The sequence below is a fragment of the Mustela erminea genome, chromosome 11, assembly GCF_009829155.1.
Source record: "Mustela erminea isolate mMusErm1 chromosome 11, mMusErm1.Pri, whole genome shotgun sequence".
Taxonomy (NCBI): Eukaryota; Metazoa; Chordata; class Mammalia; order Carnivora; family Mustelidae; genus Mustela; species Mustela erminea.
The window spans coordinates 75,191,927-75,202,622 of NC_045624.1; the positions used below are offsets into that span (position 1 = coordinate 75,191,927).

Sequence of the window (10,696 nt, forward strand, 5' to 3'; positions counted from 1 at the left end):
AACTATTTGCCAGGTTAGTATATAAACACAAAAACTGTTTACAGAGCCCCCAAATAATTACCTAAATTAGCAAGTAAGTTCAAAATACTTTTCAGTCGTTATCTGTGGAGGTGTTATTGATCTAAATGCGGATAAAAAGTAAACTTAGATTTTAAAAAAATAGTTTATAAATGCCCAATAAACAACATGGCTCAAATTACACCAAAGGACTGCTACCAATGAAAAAATGGGGGAGGAGACGCCTTTTCTGAAAGGTGGAGGTGAACGGGTACATCTCTGGTGTCCACAAACTGAGTGAGCTGAGAAGACTGCAGTTTAGCTTATTTTTACAGTTTGAGTTTAGTTAGGGATGTCTAGGCTTGTGTTTTCGTTTTTTTTTTTTTTTTCAATAGTACCAACCTTGGTTTAAATCACATATAAAGTCTTTTTGAGGATTTAAGCAAGCACCACAATAATGATGATGCAAATCCTGCCAACATTAAATCCCTTCTTGCTTACTACGCTTTTGCCTGACAAGAGGTGAGAGGGTCTCCACCCCTTCGCTCAGGATGCGCCACTGCCGAAGATATCCCACACAAACTCCTCTCTAGCAAAGCTCCTGGCCTGTGGTTCTTTGGGGGATTTTGCCCCCCCCCCGCCCCCCGCCTTCCCCGCTCCCTCCTTTTTTGCACAGAGAGCGCCATGCATGACTCGCATTAGGACTGCGCTCATTTCACCAAAGACACCGCATCTCCAGGGCGACGGAGAGCAAACGTGCGGTAGGGTGGGCCAGGCCGCGCCCAGGCCCACCCGCCGGACCGCGCCTCTCACCTGCCCGGCGCCGTGGTGGCCCCGCACTCGCGTGTCGAGCGCGTCGTGTCCAGTTTCGTCTTCGCCGCCCGAGCGGTAGAGGAGCCGGAGTGGCACGATGCTCTGGCGCTCCAGGAAGCGGTTTTCGTTCCTCCTCTCCAGCTCCGTCAACAAGGCGTCTCCTCCAGGCAGGAAAAGGGTAAGGAGGGAGTGGGGAGAGAAGGAGAAAATAATGACCCTGAGCCGTACTCTTGCCTTCTGCGGCCCGACGTCTCCTCTATGGAAATCCCGCCGCCCCCTCCCTCCCGGTCCCTATCTGAGAAGGACGCAGCCGGGGAGCCCTGGACCAGCGCATCTGAGATCATCCAGGATCGGGGCCCAGAAGCACAGCACCCCTTTCCCATCCTCCGCATTCCTCCTCTTCAGAAGACGAAAAACAGGCATTTGACCGAAGGTTTCTAACGCATCCGCGCGCCCCCACACATGTATTTTTGCTTCACTTCTCACCACCCTTCTAAATTAAAAAAAAAAAAAAAAAATCTCCCCGCGCACTCGGAAAACGGGAATGCCCGTTTCCAGGGCGCTTGAGGGCTGCAAAGACGCCCGGAAAATGGTACGTCCCGAAGCCACAGAGGGTGGCGAACTTACCTGCCCGGCCGCAGCGCGCCGGGGGGCAGGTCCCCAGGGCGCAGAGCAGCAAGAAGGGCACGGACGCAGCCGCCGCCGCCTGCATGGTGCTGCCGTCAGCCCGCCTCGTTCGAGACGCTCAGCTCCTCATGCCCGGGCCGCTAGGTCCGCGCCCCTCGGCCCGCGCCCCACGGCTGGCCTCGGCCGCCCCCTCCCAGCCCGGGTCGCTGCTGCGGCGGCCGTGGCGCTGCAGCCTCCGCCGCGGCGCTGCCTCAGTGCTGCATTGTGCTCCGCGGGCGCTTCCGCTGGCGGGGGGAGCGAGCGAGTGCTGCATTGGGCGGTTGGCTGTAACTAAGTGGTTTCTAGCGCCTCCCACCTCATCCCAAGGCAAAGGCTCCGGCGGGCGACGAGCGCTCAGCAGGGAGCGAGCGCCTGGTGCACTCGCCCCCCGCGCGCGGGTAGGGGCGCGCGCCGGAGAGTCAGCTGGGAAATGTAGTTCTCGCTCCGCATCCCGCTCGTTTCCACGAAGGTGCGGACTGTCGCGACCTCGTGACCACGGAAGACAGAAAGGGCAGAAGAGAGGTCATCGAAGGCAGGCCCTTCTGGGCACCGAAATATCCCGACTGCGCCTCTGCGAGAACCAGTACTCCTTCACTCCGTGGTCCATGAAGACCCGTAATGTTTTCCACAGATACGGTAGTTACTTAAATTACTATCAGGGAATCACACCCTCAAAAGTACGTGGTAAGTTAATCATTCATCAAACATTTAGTGAGGACCTACTGTGTGCTCGGTGGTTGACTAAGTAGGGGGACACAACCGAGAGTAACACGAGTGTAAGAGGCACCTGCTTGCAGATACAGTAGAGTGAACACCGTTTTTTACATTACGGTGTGAAGGTGCCCTGGTAATGCTTAGAGGAGGATCATTAACTCAGCCAGGCGAGTCAGGCGGGAACATCAAGGTCAATGCAGACACTGGAACGATGTCTTGGATTTAGCCCAAGGGTCCAGGATGTTTTGTCCTTTTTCTGATCTCTGCCTGTCTCAAACCTGTTTGTGAAAACCAGACTTAAGGAACTCTACCTTCTCAGGTGGCTAATTCCATTTTCCTCTAATTCCAAATGTTAGAAACTCTTGAGGATAAGATAGTAATACAAGAATTATTAGTTATCACCATAATTAGCTCTTATGTAGTATGATACAGTTTTTCTAGGGTCACATATAACGCCCTTTGAACCTTGGATCAGCAATTTGATAAGTATTATTATTCCCATTTCAGAAAGGAGGAAATTCAGGCTTAGAGCTGCACCTTCCAAATTCTGTAACCACTAGCTACATGTATCTATTTCAATTTAATTAAAAGTAAATAAAATTTAAAATTCAGTTCCTCGGTCACACTAGACACATTTCTGTACTGCCTATGACTAGCAGCTACTGTATTGTAGAGCAAAGATAGAGAACATTTCCATCATTGCAGACAGTTCTATTGGACACAAGAAGCTTACAGAATTTAAAAGACTTTTCCTAAGGTTCCATGACTATAGAGTAGACTGGATATCCTGTCTTCAGATCTGAGTCTTTTTTCCACACTTCCCTGGTGGAACCTGTGTTTTTATAACCTCCATCCTGATTCTGGTCCTGTAGAGCATGAAGAAGAATCTTACACATGATGCTTGCTCTGCGGAGATGGGTTTTTTTTTCCTTCCCCAGTGGAAAAAAATTTTTACCCCTGCCTCCTGTGACATGGTTTCAGGTTTCCAACATGATGATTTGAAAATACACTACAGTATGTCAGTGTCCCAGATAAGTGTGGTATTCAGTATTAAATACAACTTAGACATGGTTTTACAAGCAAACAGTAGAGAGGGACTCTTTTTTTCCCTTGAGAGAACATTCTATCATATTTAAGTAACCGTAGCTCATTGACCTTTTTTTACCATTTCAAAAAAATTTTCCCAAATTTTCAAATAAATAAGACACTTAAGAATTTTATATATGACATGAATTATAGCCTGAATAGGGGCTAAAAGATTTCAATGGTACACTTTACACCTTGATGCAAGAGATTTCACAGTAGGTACAGTAAAAAGAATTAAAACCCAAGGGCATGGAGGTACCTGGGAGGCCCAATTGGTTAAGTGGTGGACTCTTGGTTTCAGATCCGCTCATGATCTCAGGCTTGTGAGGTCCTTAAATAGTTACTCTTGGTATTTCTGATGGTTTTGTATATTTTATTAGAAAGGACTACATAATGGCCACACAGACACTTTAGTTCTACAGTATACAAATACAAATAAGTTGTAATATTAGGAAAACTTATTTTTTTAAAGATTTTATTTATTTGACAGACAGAGATCACAAGTAGGCAGAGAGGCAGGCAGAGAGAGAGGAGGAAGCAGGCTCCCCGCCAAGCAGAAAGCCCGATACGGGGCTCGATCCCAGGACCCTGGGACCATGACCCGAGCCGAAGGCAGAGGCCTTAACCCACTGAGCCACCAGGCGCCCCAGGAAAACTTTTTTTTTTTAAGATTTTATTTATTTGACAGAGAACACAAGTAGGCAGAGAGGCAGGCAGAGAGAGAGAGAGAGAGAGAGAGAGAGAAGCAGGCTCTGCACTGAGCAGAGAGCCCGATGCAGGGCTCGATCCCGGGACCCTGGGATCATGACCTGGGCTGAAGGCAGAGGCTTTAACCCGCTGAGCCACCCAGGCGCCCCGGAAAACTTATTGTTAATGTGAGAGTGAGCATATCCAATCTCTGCTTTACAGTATTAAAGCTTTATTCACAGAGCTAAGAAAATTGTGCTCTTTGGATAATTTTCTATTCAGTTCCTCTATTTTCTAACTGGATTATTTTGCTATTGATTTGTATGAGTTAGTTACATATTTTGGATATTAACCCCTTTTCATAAATATGATTTGCAAATATTTCCTCCCATTCAGTAGGTTGTCTTTTTATTTTGTTGATAGTTTCCTTTGCTGTGCAGAAGCTTTTTAGTTCAATATAGCCCCACTGGTTTATTTTCATTTTTGTTGCCTTTGTTTTTAGCGTCAAAGCAAAAAGTGATTTCCAAGACTAATGCCAAGGAGTTGATGTCAAGAGTTGTGGAGCTGGTTAATAGAACATGCTTCCTTTAAGAGCAAAACAGATGGACAATAACAAGGTAATTTTTTAACATGTGTCATTAAAATAAATCAGTCTCAGGAGGCTGTGGGAAGTTGCTCCAATCAAGAATCATGATCTATTTCCAGAGCTGAGTCAGTTTTTCAACCCAGAAACCATCAAGTGAAAGAAAGGTCATGTCCCCAGGAGAAGGACCCTGCATCACATGTTAAGTACCTATGGTTAACTATTCCTTAGCTCTTTCCCAAAGGGACTTACCTCCCTTTACCTGGGTCACTGCATTGGAGAAAGGGTTAAGAATATCCGAATTACTGTTGGATTCAGGGTCTGGACCGACAGTGATACCTGGGACCCAAAGCACCTATTATAGTGGGAGTCAGGTAATAAATGGAGTCCTGGCCAAGCTTTGGCTCAGTGGGACAATAGGGTCATTTGCTTAGGCTCTGAATGTTTTATTAGAAAATACTTAATACCTCACTAAATCACCGCATTGTATCTCCAACTTATAGGGTAAGAATTTTAGTGGATAAGAACCAAAAAAAAGGAAAAGAAGAAAAGACCAAATGAGAAGCTGAAACTGTCTCTCTCAGCCAAATAATAAATAAAAAGCAATATCTTAATCTGGGGTAATAGTGGTGCTGGTGATGGAGGAAACTGACGCCCCTGTTAAATATCTAAAGATAGTTGATTCCCATTTTATTCATCTGGGTTATAAAGAATAACAATAGACTGCCTCAAACTGCACTAAGGAGTAGCCTCAACCACAGACGCAGTGCCATATGTGATACCATTTTCACTGCAAATGAGCATAGCCTCAGGTACATGATATGCAACATTGTTTGGGTGGATGCATAATTTTCCATCCAGGTCAGAAAAAAATCAGGAACAGATTGCATTCACAGGGTAAAGATTAACAGTATACAGTTTACTTGTCCTCTGTTAAAATTTGAAGAGGATGCCATTGAGAACATCACATTAACCCATTATACTGATATATTTATCAGACCATATGATTAAGAAGTTGCTAGCACATTGGAACTATGTGGCACATGTCTTCCAGGCGCATGTCCTCTAGGGCGTGAGACATGTACCCTAATAGGAGTCAGGCACCGGTCACATCAATAACATTTTTAGAGATCCAATGGCCAGGGGCATGCCAGAACATCCCATCCGGAATAAAAGACAGGGCACCTGTGTGGCTCAGTTGGGCAACTGCCTGCCACTCAGGTCATGATCCTGGAGTCCAGGGATCGAGTCCTACGTCGGGCTCCCTGCTTGGTGGAGTCTGTTTCTCCCGCTGACCTCTCTCCTCTCATGCTCCCTCTCTCAAATAAATAAGATCTTTAAAAAAAAATACATCAAAGTAAAATACTAATTACTGAACTTTCCAAACATGAAGGAACCATTACACTGGAAAGCCTCTTCAGGTTCTGGAGGGAGGATCTTCCAAATGGGAGTACTACTTCCACCCAAGGGCATGAAAGGCTGTCAGCTGTGAGCAAAAAATAGCTGTGCAGTCATATAACCAGGCAGGTTCAAAGGTTTGAGAGGTATCTATCAGTGATAGGAAAACTGGAGTTTATGAAAAGCCCCAATAGGGAAATGACAACTTTCCCTGAAGACTTAAACTATGCCATCTTCAGTGGGGAATTATGTACCTTTGGAAAAATGAAAACAGTTTTTTGTATGAGATGATGACATATGAGAGATGAAGTGGCTGTTTGTGGGGCAAAAACCATCATGTGGTCACAAGGCCAGTCATGGGCTGAGGCTCAGTCATTAGATCTATCAAGTCATCTGATTGGGCAGATGCACCAATAATCCTTATAAAATGGAAGTGGTACATCCAGGACTGAGCTAGAGCAAGACTAGAGAGCTCAAGGAATGAGCAGGCAGCCCAGGTCCCATGTCATCCACTGCTATCACATCAGTTCCTCTCTCTCAGTACCCACCTACAGGTGTATGGGCCATGCCTTTGGACCAGATGAAAAATCCCAAACTTAAATCAGGGAATTAGCTGCTTCTGTGGGTGCAAGCTGAAAATATATAGTAGTTGCCATACAGCTCCACTCAGTGGTGGCACTGAAAGCAAGTTACAGATCTTCCTAATAGAGCTTCAAGTGGTATACCTCTAATCATCACCTTTGTATGGAAAGAGAACTGGCCCAAGTTTAGAATATATGTGGACTGGTGAGAAGGGAAAATGACGTGACTGGCTGTTAAGGGTCTTAGAAAGGGACTTCAGATCTTAAAAAGATCTGAAGATTGAATACAAGGGGTAGAGACAGATGGCATATGGGGGTGGGCATGAAGTATAAGAATCTTATCACATGTTAATGCTTCTCCAATGTTAGCACAATGGGTATGTAAGCAAAAGGACTATGGTGGCAGGAAAAAAGTCATGTACAGGCTTGGCTTGACAGCATGGACTCCTATTCACTGAAGCTGAAGTTTCTGTTGTCAAGTGTTCAACCTGCCAGAAACAAGAGACCAACACTGACATGGCACAAGCCCCCAAGACCAGCCAGGCACCAGATGGCAAGTTGATCACACTGGGCACAGTAACATAAATTGCAACTTACTATACATTTAAGCACAACCTAGGGAGATGAACTTACAGGGACTTTGGTAATCTCCACTACTTTCTTCACAAAGGAATTTTGACATCCTTTAATAGATACAGCTGTCTTAATCTGGTTCTTATTATTCAAGTCTGTTTTGGTCACACACTATTCTCCCAGTGTTCAAAACTAGAGTATGTTTTTCTTGCTTGAGTAACACATTTAGTGTCAGATTCTTTTTGCATTTTTAATTGCCCAGGGCTCTTCCTAGACTTTTTCTTTTTCTTTTGGCATGGTATTTTAAGGAGGCTACTTCTAATATTACTTACAAAATTACTGCTAATTAATCGCCCTTGTTTGTAAGGGTATAAATTCTTTCTGCTTTTTAACCTGACTTGGGCAAAGTCACGATTCTATATAGGCATATAGGTGGGCATGATACTGCCTCTTTCTGCAGAAGGCTTTTTGGTTGGAATTCACAGAAACATGAAACATACTACTTTTGTATAACAGCATTAAACATTCCCTGTAACCCTGGAATGCAGCTAAAAGGCTGCATCTGATTTAGTTGTCTTTATACTAAGCCCTTCCTTCTCCCCAGTTCCAGCCCCTCTCTCCATGACAATGTAAACACAGCATATGGCTAATGCATTACATTATTGGTTGAAGTAAAGACTTCAACATCAACAAGTCTATAGTAGCTGATAGCTAAGGTAATTTAGCCACAATTAGTATCTCTTGAGCAACCTATTGTGTAACCAACATTCTTTTGGCAATCCCATGATTTAAGATCTAGGTAGCCCTGTGAGGGTATGTTTAAAAATCCTTCCAGATATCTCTGGGACGTCTGGGTGGATCAGTTAGTTCAGCATCAGACTCTTGATCTTGGCTCAGGCTCATGTCAGGCTCATGAATTCAAGTCCCAAGTTGGGTTCCATGCTATGTATGGAGCCTACTTAAAAAACAAAAACAAAAATAAAAACTTTCCATCTCCTTTGGGAGAGGCCTATCATCCTTACTCTTTATGAAACGTAGCATTGATATGATAGCAATGATTCCTAACTGAAAAGTGAGACATTTTTGGTCTCACATTAATTAAACTGCATTTACAGAAATTGATAATATTTAAATAACAACATTTAAAAAAATATATTCCTGAGATAGCAGAATAGTATTAACTACACATACATGTTAGCACCGAGGTGTTCAAATAAAACTAAATTTTTTCTGATAACATACAATCTCATTTCCAGAAATAAGGATTCAAGTTGAGTGGTTTTAGGTTAAAGTGCTAAACATAACATCTTGTTTTCTATTCCTTTTAAAAGTAGGTAGAATATGTCTTGACATGCATCATTTATGGTTCCATAAATTATTTTAATATACTAGCCTACATATGCAAAGAAGTCCTTGGCTTCAAACACCATTTAAAAGATTCTATTGACTTGTAAAATATACCTTTGCTACAACTGCTTGTTACTTTAGAAAAAAAAGTTCATTTTAAAACACAAAAACCACATTGTCTTCACCTGCCCCTGTTGGAAGCTACTCCTAGAAAAAGGGCCACCAACTTTGAATGCTACACTGTTGCCCAGAGCTGAAAGTTAGAGTGCCTTTTTTTCTTCTTTCTTAACACCTTCCCCTTCAATGTTCCTGTTAGCAAGGAAAATACTATGTGCTTGCTGGGATTTGTCTGTCTAGACGCTTTTGGCAGAGGCTGTCACTTTCTATCAAGCAAACTAAGTTTTCTGTCTACGCTGCTGAGATCTTTGAAGCTTCCTACTTCTGAAGATGCCTTGTTGCATTAAAGATTAAGTGTCCTTTTTTGAATAAATATGGCAACCAAACCAGTTAAGTGCTTAGGTAAACACAACCCCAAATGCACCTTCACCAGGTGACCATGTGCCTTGGTAAAAATCAAGAAGTACTGATGCCTCTACGTGAATGCAACTTCATTTGCCAGGGCACAGTACTTACTGCCTACTAGAGGCTTAATTACTACCCACCATCCTCATCTTGGTTGGGTGCCCATCTGCATAACACAACCCACACAAATTCTATGTGGTGGTCTTGCTACTACCAACTGAAATTTAAGCATTTTTAAAAATGTGAAATACTTATTATGAAGATCTTTGGGGAGGGTTTTTTTGTTTTTGTTTTGTTTTGTTTTCAAATCTCTGTCAAATTTTTTTAAGATTTTATTTGTCAGAAAGAGAGAGAGTGAGAGAGCAGCAGGCAGAGGGAGAACCAGACTGCCCGCTGAGCAGGGAGCCTGATCAGAGACTCTTCCAGCTGAGGACCCTGGGAGCAGGACCTAAGCCAAAGACAGACGCTTCACCAACTGAGCCACCCAGGGTGAGGAAGGGTGTTCTAAAGTCCTTCAAAATACTTCAAAATAGTGTGAAAATAAAGTTTAACAACATTTAACTACTAGAGGGGTTCCGTTTGAGTCTCTTACTCCATATTAAATACAACTAAGGCAAACAGTGCCACTGAAAATTGAAGAAAACTGTCATTCTAAAGTACAAGGATTACAGAGCAAGTTTAAATACCTTTCAATTATCTGGAAAAGTTAAGGGAAAACAATACCTTCCATAAATAATTTTCCAAGTTTCATCTAGGTTTCTAGAAGGCTATCTATAAAATCTGATGTACATTTACATATACACACATGCATTTGTGACGGAAAATGCTAACTTACAGTGGAAACAAGGTTTGCATGGATTCACTATAAAGACTATTTCAGTGACCATACTTAAAGTACTGGTATGATCAAAAAGTTGTTGAAAAGCTAGTATTTCTCATTCAGACTGTCCAAACAGTCAAAACATATGAACTAATCTATCGGGAGCCATACAGGGTTTCAAAAATTTAAAACTGGTAATCAAAGTTAATTTTTAATGATAACATATTCATAGAATATTCTGAATGAATGAAAAATGTCATTAGCTGTAAATGCCACACTCCTGGTAAGTATACTCAAAGGCATTTAAATGCCTCTACCATCTAAAGATAACAGTTGAAATGTTTCTTATATCTGAGAGAATATATACATTTTCTCACATATATGTATTTTTTATATGAGAATATTTCGTATATTCTCTTCTCTAAATTATTGAGTTGCCAAGTGCCTGATCAAAGACAATCTTCACATATGTTTCAATACTTTTATTTAGAGTTCACTGCCATCCTCCTCTTTTCATTTCCTGACACCAAATTAGGGGATAATGAGTCATTTTTGGAAGACTTTATTTCTAAAGGTAAACAATTATGAACAGTGGAAAAATTGTTTTATTCCATATAGTAATCTGGTTAAATTTTTCCTTCATGGCTTCTATTTACCCCTGCAAATAACCTAACTCTCCAGTGCCAACACACCAGCACGGTCCAACTAGGTCAAACATGAAGTACTAATGATTTCTAGAACCCAAACACAAAAATTAGTGTTTTTTTCCTTTAATATGAAAATTAGATTTTTAGAAGCAATATTCCATTGTTATCATAGGAATCTATTTAAAAGACTTTAGAAAGAACAACACTAAATTTATAATGGTAAATACTGATATTCCCAAAATTTCACTTGAAATTAGTTTTC

At 42.4% G+C, this 10,696-nt stretch overlaps 1 protein-coding gene and 1 long non-coding RNA gene across 12 annotated transcripts in view; one reads left to right on the forward strand and one right to left on the reverse strand.

The window, feature by feature from the left end:
- Window positions 1–1,876, reverse strand: part of ADAM22 (ADAM metallopeptidase domain 22) — a 218,870-nt gene extending 216,994 nt beyond the window's left edge. For 5 of the 11 annotated variants that reach the window (XM_032304706.1, XM_032304708.1, XM_032304703.1 and 2 more), the window contains exons 1-2: window positions 1,438–1,873; window positions 811–971 (exon numbers count right to left, since the gene is read on the reverse strand). In XM_032304706.1, the coding sequence (XP_032160597.1) occupies window positions 811–971; window positions 1,438–1,522 (246 nt within the window). In that variant the 5' untranslated portion in view covers window positions 1,523–1,873. Of the gene's footprint in view, window positions 1–810; window positions 972–1,437 lie in introns of all 11 variants that reach the window. The other 6 variants (XM_032304709.1, XM_032304707.1, XM_032304700.1 and 3 more) reach the window with 5 other exon arrangements.
- A 117-nt stretch (window positions 1,877–1,993) lies between these two features.
- On the forward strand, window positions 1,994–5,204 carry LOC116568908. The gene is made up of 3 exons (XR_004276777.1): window positions 1,994–2,160; window positions 4,466–4,580; window positions 5,050–5,204. It is a non-coding gene; the product is annotated as an uncharacterized LOC116568908 (long non-coding RNA).
- The last annotated feature ends 5,492 nt before the right edge of the window (window positions 5,205–10,696 follow it).